This window comes from Neovison vison, chromosome 13 (assembly GCF_020171115.1).
Source record: "Neovison vison isolate M4711 chromosome 13, ASM_NN_V1, whole genome shotgun sequence".
Taxonomy (NCBI): domain Eukaryota; kingdom Metazoa; phylum Chordata; class Mammalia; order Carnivora; family Mustelidae; genus Neogale; species Neogale vison.
The window spans coordinates 114,552,224-114,569,497 of record NC_058103.1 but is presented as its reverse complement, the minus strand read 5'-3'; the positions used below and the strand labels follow the sequence as shown (position 1 = coordinate 114,569,497).

The following is a 17,274-nucleotide window of genomic DNA, read 5'->3' as shown; positions in this document are numbered from 1 at the left end:
AACTACATTACTGCCTCTTCTAAAATTTATTTTTGTATCTCAGCATCTAGTGCCTTGCAGGATAAGTGTAGGCATTTAAATATTTGTTGAATAAATAACATTTGTTTGTGAAATTGGGCTCTCTTAAGTGCTTTGGATCTTAAGAACTCTTGACCACCACTCGAAGTCAAAGTTGGTATCAGAATATTTTATAATATTGTTAGCTCTTTATCTTAAGTTACTTTGTGATCCTTGCCTTGGTGATTGTGAAAGGGAGAAAAAAGTAACTTACTGGTATTTAGGTAGGTATGTGTTTAGTTTGCATACCTGTAACAAGAATTCTCCAAATATTTCACCAGCTCTAATTTTTATACGCAGGTATATTTACCAAGAATTACTATATTTCTGAGTGGCTTACCTGACTTTTCAAAAGGTAATATTGATTTCTTCCCTGTTTTTCTTAAATAAGCAGGATTGCTTCTCGGTGGAGGGGGAAGATTTGAGGCATGATTTTGAACGCTTACAACTGGCCATGGAAATGGTAGGATTTCTTCCCAAGACACGAAGACAGTGAGTTTGTTTACTGTATTCTTATATCTTTGGTAGAGAACAAAATCACAATGTGTGTTTCACAAGTTCCTCTTCCTTGGTCCTTTGAAAGAATTTTCTAACAAATATTCCAAATCTAATACCTCCTTGTTAATAAGCATTGATTTGAAATTTTATTTTTCTAAAAGACTTGCTTTGAATTGCTTTTTTAATTATAAATTCTTTGAGAATCTCTTGAAAGTTGGAGCTCTTCTTCCTGTAAACTGTGCGTCCATAAATGTTTGCATATAGTTGCAGGAGTTCATGGTGTTCCTGAAGTCTGTCCATAGACTTTACTTAGAAACTTGCTTTATGACACTATTTTTATAGCTTCTTATTTTCTGTATCATTGATCTCTAATCTTATTAAGGCATGCATACCTATCAGTAAAATATAATTTTCCATCTCTAAATTAGTGTCTGTACTATTACACTAAACATATATATTTTTTAAATTAATTTATTCTTATTTTTTATTAACATATAATGTCTTATTTGCCCCAGGGGTACAGGTCTGTGAATCACCAGGCTTACACAATTTACAGCATTCACCATAGCACATAACCTCCCCAATGTCCATCATCCAGCCACCCCATCCCTCCCACCTCCTCCCCTCCAGCAATCCTCAGTTTGTTTCCTGAGGAGTCTCTTAGGATGCTAAACATATTTCATTATAAACAAAATAGAAATGTAAAAAGGTTGAGATAAAAATGAAGCAAATTATATTTAAAATAAAACAAGCTATTTAAAATTAAAGCCTGATGATTGGTATGAAAAAGCACACATATTGCAGTGAGCACAGGGTGTTATATGCAAACAATCATGGAACAGTACATCAAAAACTAATGAAGTACTGTATGGTTACTAACATAACATAACATAAAAAAATTAGTAAAATTAAAGACACAAATAACCTTGACTGTCACCAGAAAAAAAATATTAGCAGAACTATTTTTGGGGGAAGGGAATTAGTTATTTCAGATCTGATTATATTGTCAACTTTTAATGCCATACTAAAAGTAGAATAACAGCTGTGCTATTTTCTTGTTTGTGATTACTATGAATATGGAATTATCAGATTATTTGCCAAACTTTTTTTTTTTTTTTTAATTTATTTGACAGAGATCACAAGTAGGCAGAGCAGCAGGTGGGGGCAGGGGTAGGGGGAGGGGAAGCAGGCTTCCTGGTGAGCAGAGAGTCCGATGTGGGGATCTATCCCAGGACCCTGAGACCATGACCTGAGCTGAAGGCAGAGAGGTTTAACCCACTGAGCCACCCAGGCGCTCAAACTTTTTTTGAAAGATAAAGGCCTGGATGGCTCGGTTGGTTAAGTTAAGCACTGCCTTAGGCTCAGGTCATGATTCCAGGGTCCTGGGATTGAGTTCTACATCAGGTTCCTTCTTCAGTGGGGAGCCTGCTTCTCCTCCTTTCTGCATTTTCCCCTGCTTGGGCGTGTGTGCATGCTCTCTCTCTCTCTCTCTCTGACAAATAAATAAAATCTTGAAAAAGAAAAAAAGAAAAGTTAAAAAAAAACCAAATGTAAATATGCAAGCCCATTTAATTGGTCACATAAACTTCAGTTCACTAAAAGTTACTGAGTAAATGAGAGTAACTCTATAGTTCCTCCATGCTACATTACTTACATTCTTTCTTCAGCATACCTCCTATACCTCATGTGACACACCTGATTGTCTATATATTAAAAAATAGTGAAACATAATTTTTTTAGATAAAATAAGTTGGAAATAAAATGTATTTCTCATACATCCAAGGGTTGTGTGTCCTTTATACTTTCTGATACCAGTGTATCCCATATTGGAAACCACTGGAAAATATATGTAATATATTTGGTAACCTGGCCTGTAATTTGACCTTTCTGTATTTTTTAGATATTATCATCAGATATTCCCTAACACAAGTTTTGCGTTTTAGCTAGACCGATAGGATCCTCTAAAGCATTATATTGTATTCTGAATGTCCGGTATTTTCCCCATTCCTTGAAGGACTCATCTTTATCTCTTTTTTACTCATTGAAATAATGCCAGTTTTTTTTTGATAACATAACATATATACATATATACTACTGTTCCCCTCTCCTTTGACCATGATTGACTGTGCTAATAAATCACAGCAATCTTTTCGACTGCACTCAGATCTAACCCAGAATTCTTCTTTGCAGGCATCCTAAAATTTGGTATGTGAATGGAAACCTGTTTGCTTTGAGTACTGATCATGTTCTCCCTTTTTATTTTTTAAAGCTTATTTATTTATTTAAGTAACTTCTACACCTAATGTGGGGTTTGAACTCATGACCCTGAAATCAAGAATCCTACACTCTTCCTACTGAGCCAGCCATGGGCCCCATGTCCTACCTATTTAATGAAATTTTTCTTTTTCTTTTTTTTTTTTAAGATTATTTATTTATTTATTTATTTGAGAGAGAGAGACAGTGAGAGAGAGCACGAGCGAGGAGAAGGTCAGAGAGCGAAGCAGACTCCCCATGGAGCTGGGAGCCTGATGCGGGACTCGATCCCGGGACTCCAGGATCACGCCCTGAGCCGAAGGCAGTCGTCCAACCAACTGAGCCACCCAGGCGTCCCTTAATGAAATTTTTCTTAACTGTGCATTGTGTCTACCTTAAGTATTTTAGGATACCCTGCTTTATAGTATAGGGATTTTTTGTTACTGTTTTTATTTCTTAATGCAAGATTTTACGCATTTTGTGAATAGGGATTTTTATTCATATTTGTAACTCTTTTTTGTATTGAGTTATCACAGTATTGTTTATTTAACATTTATTATTGTTGGAGACTAAGTATCACATATTTGTGTTTGAGAAAACATTAACGTACTGATTTGTTGAACCGCAGATTCTGAAAGGATATAATTAACAACCATATATAAACTCTTACTAAATATGGTGTTTAATAAGTGGCCCATGAATTTTCATTTTTATATCCTTTGGTTTCCATTAGTCTTTATAATGATTCAGTTGATACTGTGTTTCCTCTCTAAATCACCCAGAGTACTTTTATGAATTATTCCTTTAAAATTTTGTTTGAGTCATGTTAATGATTCAAACACTTAAAATTTTAAATTATTTGAAAAATTAGATCGATCAGTTAGATATTGATTCAGGACCTTTGAAAGTATGGCTGTTTAGTTCCTAAAGCGGTGTCTTTATTTTATTTAGAATACTTCCTAATTTTCAGAAAATACTTCCTAATTTTCAGCCATAATATGGCTGTCTGTTGTTTTCAGAAAACACATAATTAAAATTTTATAGGTAGAACAGGTTTATCATAAGGAAATAGTTGGACAAGACACAAAGATGCGTGTGTGTGTGTGTGTGTGTGTTTCCCAGAAGGGCTTTTAGATGGAGTGTTCAGCTGTATTAAATGCTTTGGAGAGGTCAGGTAAGTTAGGAGTACCAACCCCTCTGGGTAGTCAAAAATCTGGGTGTAACTTTTGACTCCCCTAAAACTTAATAGGCTGCTGTTGACCGATAACCAAAACATAAATAGTTGATTAAAACACATTTTGTATGTTAGATGGATTATATATATGATTCAGTCATGCCTTTTTGTGGCTTGATAGCTCATTTCTCTTTATAATACACTTTTCTTATCTGGTGGTCCTTGGTAACTTCTCTGAGATATTTTAATGGGGTCAGATGTCCGGATATGAGAGTAAATAGGGAATGACAAAATGAAGAAAAGGAGTGTAAGTTAACAGTTTAATAAGCTTGTTTGTGAAGGTAAGGAGAAGATGTGTAATCTAGGATGGGTTCTTTAAGAGAAAATGAAGATACCATTTTGATAGAAAGTTCTTCTAGATCAGGTAAGAGATAAGAAATAGGCATAATAAAGTTCCTGAGTAAACTGGAGTTCTTGGGATGCAAAGCACAAGAAGGGGTTTAGTTTGACAGGAAGAAGGTCATGTGTTCCTCTAAGACAGAAGGGAAGAGTGGAGGGGAGGGTCCAGTTGTAGATTTTTTTTTTTAATTAATTTTAATTTTATTTACTTGACAGACAGAAATCACAAATAGGCAGAGGCAGGCAGAGAGAGAGAAGGGGAAGCAGGCTCCCTGCTGAGCAGAGAGCCCGATGCGGGGCTCGATCCCAGGACCCTGAGATCATGACCTGAGCTGAAGGCAGAGGCTTTAACCCACTGTGCCACCCAGGTGCCCCCCATACTGTTTACTTTCAAAGCATTTATCAAGGGCCCTGTAGTATGATATAGGAAACCAATTCTTAAATATAACTAATCATAAAAAATGATCTAGGCTATAAGAAAATACAGATTCCAAGGCCTTTCCTTTAAAGATTCTGATTCAGTAGATCTGAAATAGACAATGTAGGGAAGGGGCATTCCAGGCAGGATGAAAAGCATTTAGAAATGTATGGACTTTGAAACAGTGTACAGATTCAGGCAATAGCAAATCCTCTTCAAACAACTATGTCCAGTGGTACAGTACCGAAAGTAAGGTTCTATAAAGCACTTTGCACAGTGCCTGACATAGTACACATGAAATTTAGTTATTATAGTTATTATTCCCATATTTTTTATTTTTACTTTTTTTTAAATGAAAAGCATATTTTTTATTTTTATGAAGATTAAATATGTTTGTACTGGTTAATTTGCTTGATTAGAATTTTGCAGTGAAATAAGTTTGGAGACTGCACATAAACGAGCTATAATTTATGGTTTTATTTTCACAGGATTTTCTCTCTTCTCTCAGCAATACTACATTTGGGTAATATCTGTTATAAAAAGAAGACATACCGGGATGACTCCATAGATATCTGTAATCCTGAAGTTCTGCCCATTGTCTCAGAATTATTAGAAGTAAGTGCTTATATTTTCACTTGTCATTTCTCAAATACTGGGTAACTTCTCACTTTTATAATTTTGTGTAATTATTTGGCTAGGTGTAAATGGGCCAATGCTTTTTATTAATAGTGTTTCTCCAAAAGATGGAATTTTTGCGGTCGATTGTGCCAGAATCTTTGGAAGGTTTGGTTTTTCTTGCCTGCCTCCCTTTGGCCTGGATATCCATAATCCCTCAATTTTCTGGATAGGATCAGTTTTTCACTCTAGACTGTATGATAATCTAAGACATTAATAGTTTTTCTCCTTCTGTATTTGAGATTTCTTCTCATACTAAGATTTTGGTTAGATTATTTATCTGAAGATGGGGTATCTGGATGAGTGGAAAGAAAAAGGTACTATTTTTTCCTTCATGTCTAAGTAAGAGCCAGGGGTCTTCATCTCCTCCCATGCTTCTTCCTGTAATCAAGATCTTTATTACCTTATTCTTTCTTCTAGGAGTGATGATTTCCAATGTTTTCCCAGCTCACTTGTCAGATTCATCTCGAAAGGGGCATCATTTTTTTTTTTTTTTTAAAGATTTTATTTATTTATTTGAGAGAGAGAGACAGTGAGAGAGAGCATGAGCGAGGAGAAGGTCAGAGAGCGAAGCAGACTCCCCATGGAACTGGGAGCCTGATGTGGGACTCGATCCCGGGACTCCAGGATCACGCCCTGAGCCGAAGGCAGTCGTCCAACCAACTGAGCCACCCAGGCGTCCCGGGGCATCATTTTTTATAGGCCTTCTCCTCTCAGCAAGAAAATATATGTGTGTTTACTAACCCATGTATATTCACATACTACAAATGTTTTTCTATATGCATCTATAGCTATATGAAGATAAACATGAGGTCCTACTGATGTTCCTAACTAATACATTATCACATGTATCGTTCTAGCCTTCTCTCCTTATCTATAAACTCCCTTTTTAACAGTGAGGAAGCTATCTTTTCCTTATCTTTCTTTACCTCCTTTTTTCTGTTCATTTACTTAATTATTCAATTCTAGTATTCAGTTGACCCTTGAACAGTGCAGAGGCTAGGAGTACCAGCCTCTCTGGGCAGTCAAAAATCTGGGTGTAACTTTTGACTCCCCCAAAACTTAATAGGCTACTGTTGACCAGCCGCCTTACTGATAACATAAATAGTTGATTAAAATATATTTTGTATGTTAGATGCATTATATATATGGTTCAGTCATATCTTTTTGTGGCTTGATAGCTCATTTCCCTTTATTGCTGGGTAGTATGACATTGTGTGGCTGTACCATAGTTTGTTTGTTTATTCGCCTATTGAAAGACATCTTGGTTGTTTCCATTGTTTTTGCAGTTATGAGTAGCCTGCTTTTTTTCCGTAAAGTATTACTTATCTTTCAAATCTTGATTCATTTGCCACTTTAATAGTGTTTAACCTTATTAAATGATCTAAACTGACTCCCATCAGGGTAGAACATTTGTGTCTACTTAGCATAATTTAATTTTGATTTTGTAGCACAGAGTTAATTGTTTACTAGTTTGTGTCCTTTATAAGGCGACAGTGCTCTTTGAGAGCAATAGATGTCTCTTTTTTATTTATCTAACCTTACAGTGCTTATTATTTTGCACATGCCTGGGTGTTGCTTATTAACTTTAGTGAAATGAGTTAGTCTGGCAGACAGGGCAGGAGAAGGGGATACGTTAAACTGAAACTAGACTCACTTGCTGGAAAGAAGTTCTACCAGGATGTGGATGGAATGTGGTATCTGAAGGTGGTAATTTTGAAGGTCATGAGGATCAGGGAACAGTTGGTATTTCAGTCAGGCATTTTAGGTGATATTTTAGTCAACAGAAACACTTGGTATTGTGGTAATAATAATGCATTGTAGCTAGCGGTTTTACTTACAAGTTCAGGCATTCAGCAGGTACCAAGGCTTCTGGTCTTGGTGCAATATTCCTTTTTTGGTTAGAGCAGTTAAGAGCAATTCAGGTAATTCTAAAAGGAGCCAAGTATTGATGAAAAAGGAGAAATCCTGTTCTGAGAAATAGGCTTACCAGTGTCAAAGTTTGACTACATCAACAATATGATTTGATACCAAAACTTACTTTGGAACCCAAGCTTTTTTTTTTTTTTTTTTTTTTTAAGATTTTTTATTTTATTTATTTGAGAGAGAGAGACAGTGAGAGAGAGCATGAGCGAGGAGAAGGTCAGAGGGAGAAGCAGACTCCCCATGGAGCTGGGAGCCTGATGTGGGACTCGATCCCGGGACTCCAGGATCACGCCCTGAGCCGGAGGCAGTCGTTTAACCAACTGCGCCACCCAGGCGTCCCTTGAACCCAAGCTTCTTAACTTCCTTCTTTAAAACACACACGCACACACACACACACACACACACACACACAAAAAACACAAAAAACCAGGGGCCCTGGGACGTTCAGTGTGTTGGGCCTCTGCCTTCGGCTCAGGTCATGATCTCAGGGTCCTGGGATCGAGCCCCGCATTGGCTCTCTGGAGCCTGCTTCCCCCTCTCTCTATGCCTGCCTTTCTGCCTACTTGTGATCCCTCTCTGTTTGTCTAATAAATAAAATAAAATCTTAAAAAAAACTCAACCATTTTGTTTATTTGAGAGAGAGAGAAAACTCATGAGTGAGGGGGTGGGGCAGAGGGAAAGAGAATCCTAAGCAAATTCCCTGCTGAGCAAGAAGCCCATTGTGGGGCTTGATCCCACAACCCTGAGATCATGACCTGAGCTGAAATCAAGAGTCGGATGCTTAACTGATCGAGCTAGCCAGGCACCCCTTAAGTTCCTTCTTGTTATCTTTAGTCTGCACTAGTAGGAATAGAGGTTTGATAATACGTGGGAAGAAGTTATCTTCAAAGTTGAGGAGCTAGACAAGTAATTGATAGGACCTATACTATAGTATCCTGCTTGTATTTAGTTCTCAGAAATTATTATTATTATTTTTAAAGATTTTATTTATTTATTTGACAGATAGAGATCACAAGTAGGCTGAGAGGCAGGCAGAGAGAGAGAGAGGAGGAAGCAGGCTCCCTGCTGAGCGGAGAGCCTCATGTGGGGCTCGATCGCAGGACCTTGGGATCATGACCGGAGCTGAAGGCAGAGGCTTTAACCCACTGAGCCACCCCGGTGCCCCGTCAGAAATTATTTTTTAAAATGATTTCCTAAACAAACTCAGGGTTTCTAGGGGGTGGTGGGGGAATAGGGTAGCTGGGTAATGGACATTTAGGAGGACATGTGACATAATGAACACTGGGTATTATAGAAGACTCATGAATCACTGACCTCTACCTTTGAAACTAATAATATATTGTATGTTAATTGAATTTAAGTAAAAAATTTTAAAAAATGATACCCTGTTATTGATTAAAATTGGTAATAATAATTGCAACCTTAAGGCTTTTGTTTGAGATGGAATTCAAAGATATGAGCAACAACTGGTTTAACTAAAATGTAAACTCTTTAGTTAAGATTTAATTCCTTTCCTTCTCAAAGTGATTCAGTTCAATGATAAATATAGATTTAGTTTTTAAGAACAAATGTTTCTGAAATTATTTCATTTTTCCAATTATTTTTATAATTTTGTAGTTACCTCAGGCAGCAATGAATATTTTTGAGTATTCTGTTTACTGAATTCTCTTTGAGTTATATACTTGTGAAATTATTGAAAGATGAACAAGCTCCAGTACATTAATTGTGGGTAATTGTGGAGCATATTTTTGTTGCATGTTTTGGAGTATATTAGAACTATTAGAACCATCATTATCAAAAACTGAATCATCATTCAGTTTTTAACAGATTTATATATTTTGAATATATTTTAACATCTGTTGAAACAATATGAAGAATGGGTTTTTAACACATATATCACTTTTCCAATTAAATGAGTAAAGAGAAACATTGTAGACTTAGATATTGAACTCATTCCTAGTTATTTTGTGTTAATAAAGTTTATTTTTAAATTTTATTTATTTATCTATCTATCTATCTATTTATTTATTTATTTATTTGACAGACAGAGATCACAAGTAGGCAGAGAGGCAGGCAGAGAGAGAGGGAAGCAGGCTCCCCGCCGAGCAGAGAGCCCGACGCGGGGCTCGATCCCAGGACCCCGGGACCGTGACCTGAGCCGAAGGCAGAGGCCCAACCCACTGAGCCACCCAGGCGCCCCTATTTTTTTTATTTTAAAAGTCATATATGTACAACTGAGGACATTGGGAAATTATAGAGGTAGTTGATTAAATATCATGAATTCAGTAATATTTTCTTCAGGATGTTTATCAAAGATAAGCAAGATTAGTATGTTTTGTATGTAGATCTATGTATGATCATTATTGGGTTTTAGTGCCACCATTAAGCCAACTCTTTAAAAGGAGTTGGGTAGTTTTTTATCTTTTCAAATTTTTTTCTGCCATTTAGAGAAGAATCATTAGCAAAGAACAGTATGTTCCTTAAAGATTTGAGAGAGATTAACCCTATGATCAACTATATTTGATGTCTTTCCAGAATTTTGTTTTGTATTAACTAATTTTTTTTGGATTTTCAAGTCTGGGGGCACCTGGGTGGCTGAGTCATTAGATGTCTGCACATTTTTCAGGTCATGATCCCAGAATCCTGGGATTGAGCTCCGTGTCGGGCTCCCTGCCTGCTTCTCCCTTTCCAGCTCCCCACTGCTTGTGTTTCTCTCTCATTGTCTCTCTCTGTCAAATAAATAAATAAAATCTTAAAAAAAAAAAAAAAGGATTCAAGTCTGGCTTTTGTTCATTTTGATGATTTGTGTTTATCTAGGAAATTATGTGTTGATTAAATGTTTACAATTTATTTTTTGGCATTCTTTGTAAATGCTATGTTAATGTTTAAAACCTTTTTCTCTATGGTGTTGACTTTGTATTTCTTAATGTTTGTGTTTCTTAATTTTTGTGATTTAGTGAGAATTGTCTTTTATTTTTTATATTCAAGTAATTGGCTTTTAGATTTATTAGTTCTACCATTTTACTTAATTAATATGTCTTAATTTTTGTTTTAATGTATTTCCTTCTTCATTTTTCTGTTAAATTATGAATTAGTCTCAGTATACAGTATATACAGAAAACAATGTAATAAACACCTGTGTACTCACAACTCCACTCATGTAATAAAATATTGCATGTAATTGTAGCTCACTTTGTACTCTGCTACCCTAGAAGTAAACATTGTTATGAGTTTGGTGTTTATCATTCTCATTCTTGTTTTTCTATTTTCAAAATAGGTAGATGTTTATATAAGAATATATAGCTTTCTATATATTTTCATACTTGTTTCATAAATGTTTTACTGTATCATTCTAATCTTGACTTTTTCATTCTGTACTGTGTTTTTGAGATTTTTCAATACTGATTTAAATATTCTACATGATTCTTTTTAGTTGTTTCTAAAATTTCATTATATGAGTAAAACAATTTATTTTTCTTAGTGGGGATTGAGGTTATTTGTAATTTCTCACTTATTGTTAGTACTGTGATAGGCATTGTTGTATATGTCTCTTCGTGGACATGTGTGTAAATTATTCTAGAGTATAGTCCAAGGAGTATAGGTTTGGGTTGGTTTACACCCAGACATAAATAGTTTACTGATATTGATGGATTACTCTCTCTAGTGGTTATACCAGTTTATACAAGTGTATGGAAGTGACTTTTGCTCCACGTAGTTGCCAGCCTGTATTTGTTTAATCCTTTAAAAAAATGTCTTGAGTCTACTGCATAGATCATTTATTTTTAAATACTCACTTTTAATAATAATTGCTTTTGCTCAACAAAAGGGGCGTTAGAGAGGAGTAGGGAATTTGGGTAAATTGGAAGGGGAGGTGAACCATGAGAGACTATGGACTCTGAAAAACAGTCTGAGGGGTTTGAAGTGGCGGGGGGGGTGGGAGGTTGGGGTACCAGGTGGTGGGTATTATAGAGGGCACAGCTTGCATGGAGCACTGGGTGTGGTGAAAAAATAATGAATACTGTTTTTCTGAAAATAAATAAATTGGGGAAAAAAAAAAAAAAAAAAAAAAAAAAACAATATAACTGTTTTTTTTTTAATCACATAAGTTTTTTCTTAGTTTTCTTGGTTTTGTCATATTTGTGTAATCTGGTATTATTTAATTTTGTTTTTCAAAATATTTATTTATTTGTTTATTTATTTATTTTAAAGATTTTATTTGGCAGAGAGAGATCACAAGTAGGCATAGAGGCAGGCAGAGAGAGAGGAAGGGAAGCAGGCTCCCTGCCAAGCAGGGAGCCTGATGCAGGGCTCGATCCCAGGACCCTGAACATGACCTGAGCCAAAGGGAGAGGCTTTACCCCACTGAGCCACCCAGGTGCCCCAAAATATTTTAAATATATGCGAAAGCTTGAGGTCTTATATTTAAACTTTGGCTATTTATTTTTAGTTTTACTGCAGTTTGTAAAGGTAATGTTCCTCAAATTTTTTCTAACTTGTTTTGAATTTGAAGATTGAGTACTGGATGCTACTCATGTAGTAGTGAATGAGAAGGTATATTTCGGTATCATTGTATTTTAAAAAATTATTGAGGGCGCCTGGGTGGCTCAGTGGGTTGAGCTGCTGCCTTCAGCTCGGGTCATGATCTCGGGGTCCTGGGATCGAGTCCCGCATCGGGCTCTCTGCTCAGCGGGGAGCCTGCTTCCCTCTCTCTCTCTGCCTGCCTCTCCATCTACTTGTGATTTCTGTCAAATAAATAAATAAATAAAATCTTAAAAAAAAATTATTGATCTGTCATGAATTCCTGGTGACAGGGTAATGCTTCACTGTTGTTTTGTAACTCAATTTCTCCTTTATAATTGAATATTTTTTGCTTGATATACTTCATATCATATTACCTACTTAAAATTTTATCAGTGTTATATCTTTATTTGTTTGGATGCTTTTATAAAATGCCCTTATTTTACCATTTCATGACCCTCAGCATGGCAAAAGTCAGTAGGGTGATAATAACAAGTATATTCAAGGTTTGAAGATATAGGAATGCTCAGGGCTGATCAGAGAGCAGATTGGTGAGAACTATGTTTAGTAGTTTGGCAATAACCTTTAAAGATGACAGTGTATATGCTATAACCTAGTAATTCCACTTTTAGATTTGTACTTCAAAGAAATTCTTGAACTCATATGCAAGAATATTCAGTTTATTTCCTAATAGTGCACAATGGTAAATAGTGTAAATGTCTACACATAGAAGAATAGATTACACACTGCCGTAATTTATATACTGGGAACTTATATAGTAGTTAAAATAAATAAGCTTGATCTAAATTATCAATGTAGTTAAATCTCAAAAACATATGGGAAATATGATTCCATACAGATAAGAGTTAAATACACTTGGCAGTATAATGTATAACATATACATTATAATACAGTGTATATATATGTATATGTGTACATATATAATACAGTATAATGTATTATTTACAAATATATCTAATATATATATATTAGATATGTATAAAAACCCAAACTGAGATGATAACTTAAAATTCATCATGGTATTTACCTCTAGAGGGAATGAGAACAAAGGAAGCATCATCTTTATTTTAAAATTAACATGTGTAAATAAATATAAAACATCTGAAACATAAATAAATACTCATGGTAATGTTCCTGGAATTAAAGAAGTATTGTCACTTTTTAATCTTTGCTAGTTGTGGGATTATGGTTGATCATCTTAAAATGTTTTTTTGCACTATTCTATATTTTCTATATTTCACACAAAGAAACATACTTCTCCATTATGATCAGAAAGAAAAGTTTAAAAAGACCCATCTGTCTTATGTACCCTCTCTTTTTTTGGGGGGGGGCGGTAGGAAATAGAGTGAGTGGAATGTTTGACTTTTACCTTGACCGGTATTTAAATGATTAAATATATTGTCTTTGTTTTTTCTATTGTCTATTTACTAATCTCATTAGACATTTTTTCTTTATTTGGATTGTCAATAAATAATTCAGCTCATTGTCATAAATCTTATACACTGAATTTTTTTTTTTCTGTTGTTTAGGTTAAAGAAGAGATGCTATTTGAAGCGTTAGTTACAAGGAAGACTGTGACAGTGGGAGAAAAGCTTATCTTGCCATATAAGCTGGCAGAGGTATGAATAGATTTTCTTGAGATCAGAGTACTCTGAACGGTTTTAGAAGTTTGAATTTGTGCTCTTTCCTTTAACAGAATGAAAATAATAACAACACAGTGTTGATTGAAATATTTTCTGGGCCCTTGAAATTCAGTTACGAATTTTCCATCAACTTGAAAACTTAAAGTTGAATATGATTTTAAGCAATAGGCATGCATTTTTCTTCTGAGATCTTAATCTGTTCATTATTGTTTTATATTATTAATATGGGGTGAACAAACAGGTAGTGGATGGATTTACAAATGAGCAGTGTTTGATCGAGTTGATTATTTCTTCTTCAGGCAATTTCTTACGTTCCAGAATGTCATACTCTTCTGGTTCGCTTTCTCATTGTTCGCTTACTCATTTGTAATTCTTTCTGTTTGCCCTTTCTTTTCCACCTGACCTCTAAAAAATGTAGTTCTCTGGTACATAGTCCTTGTCTTTTCTTCTCTGTATTCCTTAGCTAGGTTGCTAGATTATCTCACATAGTCCCGTTTCTTTAAGTATCATCTGTATACCAAGGCTTCCAGATGAGATTTATTGCTGTCATTGCCATTATTATTATTATTATTATTATTATTATTATATACTACTCAGCTGTATATAAATGGGAAAATTATTGAAAAGCCTACTGTTCTGAAGTGTAATTTAATGACAGTGATGAGAAATCAAACTATAACAGTTATTACAAAAATAGGACAGGAATGTGAGATTAGAAGAAACAGGGATCGGGAAATAGTGTAGAAATGTAGAGAATGCTTTTTAGGCTGACACTGATCCATTTATCCTATTTTTTGGGTTCTTACTGCCATCAAGTCTATATTTCTTCATTATGTCGTGAGTCTTATGACATAATCTCCAAATTTGAGCGCTCCTTTCTAAACAACAGAAAAAGCCAAACTTTTTAAAAAGTTTTGCCCTTCTTTTACATAAAGTTTCAGTACTTTTATATTTTCTTTCATAACTTTTTTTTTATAAGACTTTATTTATTTATTTGACAGACAGAGATCAGAAGTAGGCAGAGAGGCAGGCAGAGAGAGGTGGGGAGCTGAGCAGAGAGCCCAATGCGAGGCTCGATCCCAGACCCTGGGACCATGACCCGGGCCAAAGGCAGAGGCTTTAATCCACCGAGCCACCCAGGTGCCCTCATAACTTTTTTCAATATAAAATATTGAAAATATTAAAAAATATAAAATACCTGGGGTGCCTGGGTGGCACAGTCGGTTAAGTATCTGACTCTTGGTTTTGGCTCAGGTTATGAACTCAGAATTGTGAGATCAAGGCCCGTGTCAGGCTCTGCGCTGGGTAATGTGGAGCCTGCTTGAGATTCTCTCCCTTTGCCCCTTCCCTCTTCTGCTCTCTCTTAAAAAAAAAAAAATCCCTAGGGCGCGTAGGTGGCTGAGTGGGTTAAGCCTCTGCCTTTGGCTTAGGTCATGATCTCAGGGTCATCAGGCTCTCTGCTTACAGGGAGCCTGCTTCCCCCTCTCTCTCTCTGCCTGCTGCTCTGCCTACTTTTGATCTCTCTCTGTCAAATAAATAAATAAATAAAATCTTTAGAAAAAATTCCTTATGTTTATTTACATTTTTAACTTTAAATTCAATTTGCTGTGATGATTTTTATATATCCTCATTTATTTTTGTTTACATCTGTTTGGTGTATCTATTTTGTATAGTAAACATTTGAAAATCTTTGTGTTCAGAAATGTTCTAGGCATTAGAGGTAAAATAAGGAGCAGTCCTTAAGGATTTTAATATTTTCTGAAGAGCAATGGAAGAGTCTTAAAAAGTTTTAAGCAGAAAAGGTGTCTTATATTTTTATTTCATTTTATTTTTTATTTATTTATTTTTTAAAAGGTTTTATTTACTTGACACACAGAGGGAGAAATCACAAGTAGTCAGAGAGGCAGGCAGAGAGAGAGGGAGGGGGAAGCAGGCTCTCCGATGAGCAGAGAACCCGACGCAGGACTCGATCCCAGGACCCTGAAATCATGACCTGAGCTGAAGGCAGAGGCTTAACCCACTGAGCCACCCAGGTGCCCTTATATTTTTATTTTTAAGGGATCACTCTCACATCAGTGTAAATAATCAGAGGAGAGTGCATTGGTTTTCTATAATTGTATAACAAACATAGTGACTTAATATTTTCTGACACTTTCCATGGATCAGTCTGGGCAAAGATTTATTGGGTCCTCTGCTCAGGGTTTCACCAGGCTGAAATCAAGATGTCTGAAGAGGCTGTGATCTCATCTGATACTAAGCATCCTCTTCCTTGTTCACAGGTTGTTGACAGGATTCAGTTCCTTGCAGTTATAGGATTGAGAGCCCTAATTTCTTGTTGACTGTCAAGGCCCGTGCTCAGCAGAGTCTGCTTGTGGTCTAGTACACAACATGGCAGTTTACTTCTTCAAAGGACAGCAAGGGACTCTCTGATGGAAAGGCTCATTCTCTTTTAAGAGATGTCTCTGATTAAGTCAGCCCAGGATAATTTTCCTCTGGTAAATTAAAAAAAAAAATCAGGGGCTCCTGGGTGGCTCAGTGGGTTAAGCCGCTGCCTTCGGCTCAGGTCATGATCTCAGGGTCCTGGGATCGAGTCCCACATCGGGCTCTCTGCTCTGCAGGGAGCCTGCTTCCTCCTCTCCCTCTCTCTGCCTGCCTCTCTGTCTGCTTGTGATCTCTGTCTGTCAAATAAATAAATAAAATCTTTAAAAAAAAAAATCAGCTGATTTTGGGCCATAATTACATCTTTTAAATCCCTTTGTCATGTAAGATAAGATAGTTAACTGGAGTGAAATTCATCATATTTATAGTCCTGCCCACACTTAATGGGGGGGGGTGGTTATACAGAACATATATACCAGGGAATGGGAATCTTGGTGACCATTCTTGGGCTTCTAACATAGAGGACAAGAGTGAATGTGGAAAGATGAGTTTAGAGGCCGTGGTAGTACTCCTGAATAGAGAGAGGTTGGCTGCTTTGTCTAGAGTAGTGACAAATTGATAGGGAGAAATGGGTGTATTTAAAAAGAGAGACATTTAGGGTGCTCAGTGGGTTAAGCCTCTGCCTTCAGCTCAGGTCATGATCTTAGGGTCCTGGGATCAAGCCCTGCATCGGGCTCTCTGCTCAGCAGGGAGCCTGCTTACCCCCCCTCCCTCGCCACCTGCCTCTCTGCCTATGTGATCTCTCTCTGTCAAATAAATAAATATTTTTTTAAAAAAGAGAGAGAGACATTTAGATGGTAAAATCAAAAGAATCTGGCAATTGTTTGCTTACTGGGAAGCAAGAAGAAAGAAGGAAATACTAAGGATAAATCCTAATTTTCTGACTCACACAACTTTAAGAGTATTGATACCATTCATTGAGATAGGAAACACTCAGTGAGATCTTGTTTGGGTAGGAAAATGTGAATTGGTATTTGGGTTTACTGAGATTAAGCTGTGATAGGACCACGTTTCAGAGAAAAGAGGCCAAAATATAGTATTGGGAGTTAACGAAGTAAATAAGTATTATATTGGTATATTTTGGTACATCTGGATTCTGTCTGACTGGTACTTTATGAAAATAGTGTTAATGTAAACCAGATAGGTGGCTCATAGTTTTTAATTTAATGTGAAGATCTGTCTTTGACTAAAAAACTCAGCCCATTTGTATTTTTTATGCTACTATGATTTCTTTTTCTATGTTTTCTTTGTCT

The 17,274-nt window shown here is 36.0% G+C and overlaps 1 protein-coding gene across 7 annotated transcripts in view; it reads left to right on the top strand.

Moving 5' to 3' along the window:
• Positions 1-17,274, top strand: part of MYO9A (myosin IXA) — a 321,690-nt gene that overhangs the window by 108,349 nt on the left and 196,067 nt on the right. For all 7 annotated transcript variants that reach the window (XM_044231266.1, XM_044231267.1, XM_044231269.1 and 4 more), the window contains 3 exons: positions 452-549; positions 5,288-5,414; positions 13,469-13,558. In XM_044231266.1, coding sequence (XP_044087201.1) covers positions 452-549; positions 5,288-5,414; positions 13,469-13,558 — 315 coding nt within the window. The remainder of the gene's footprint in view (positions 1-451; positions 550-5,287; positions 5,415-13,468; positions 13,559-17,274) is intronic.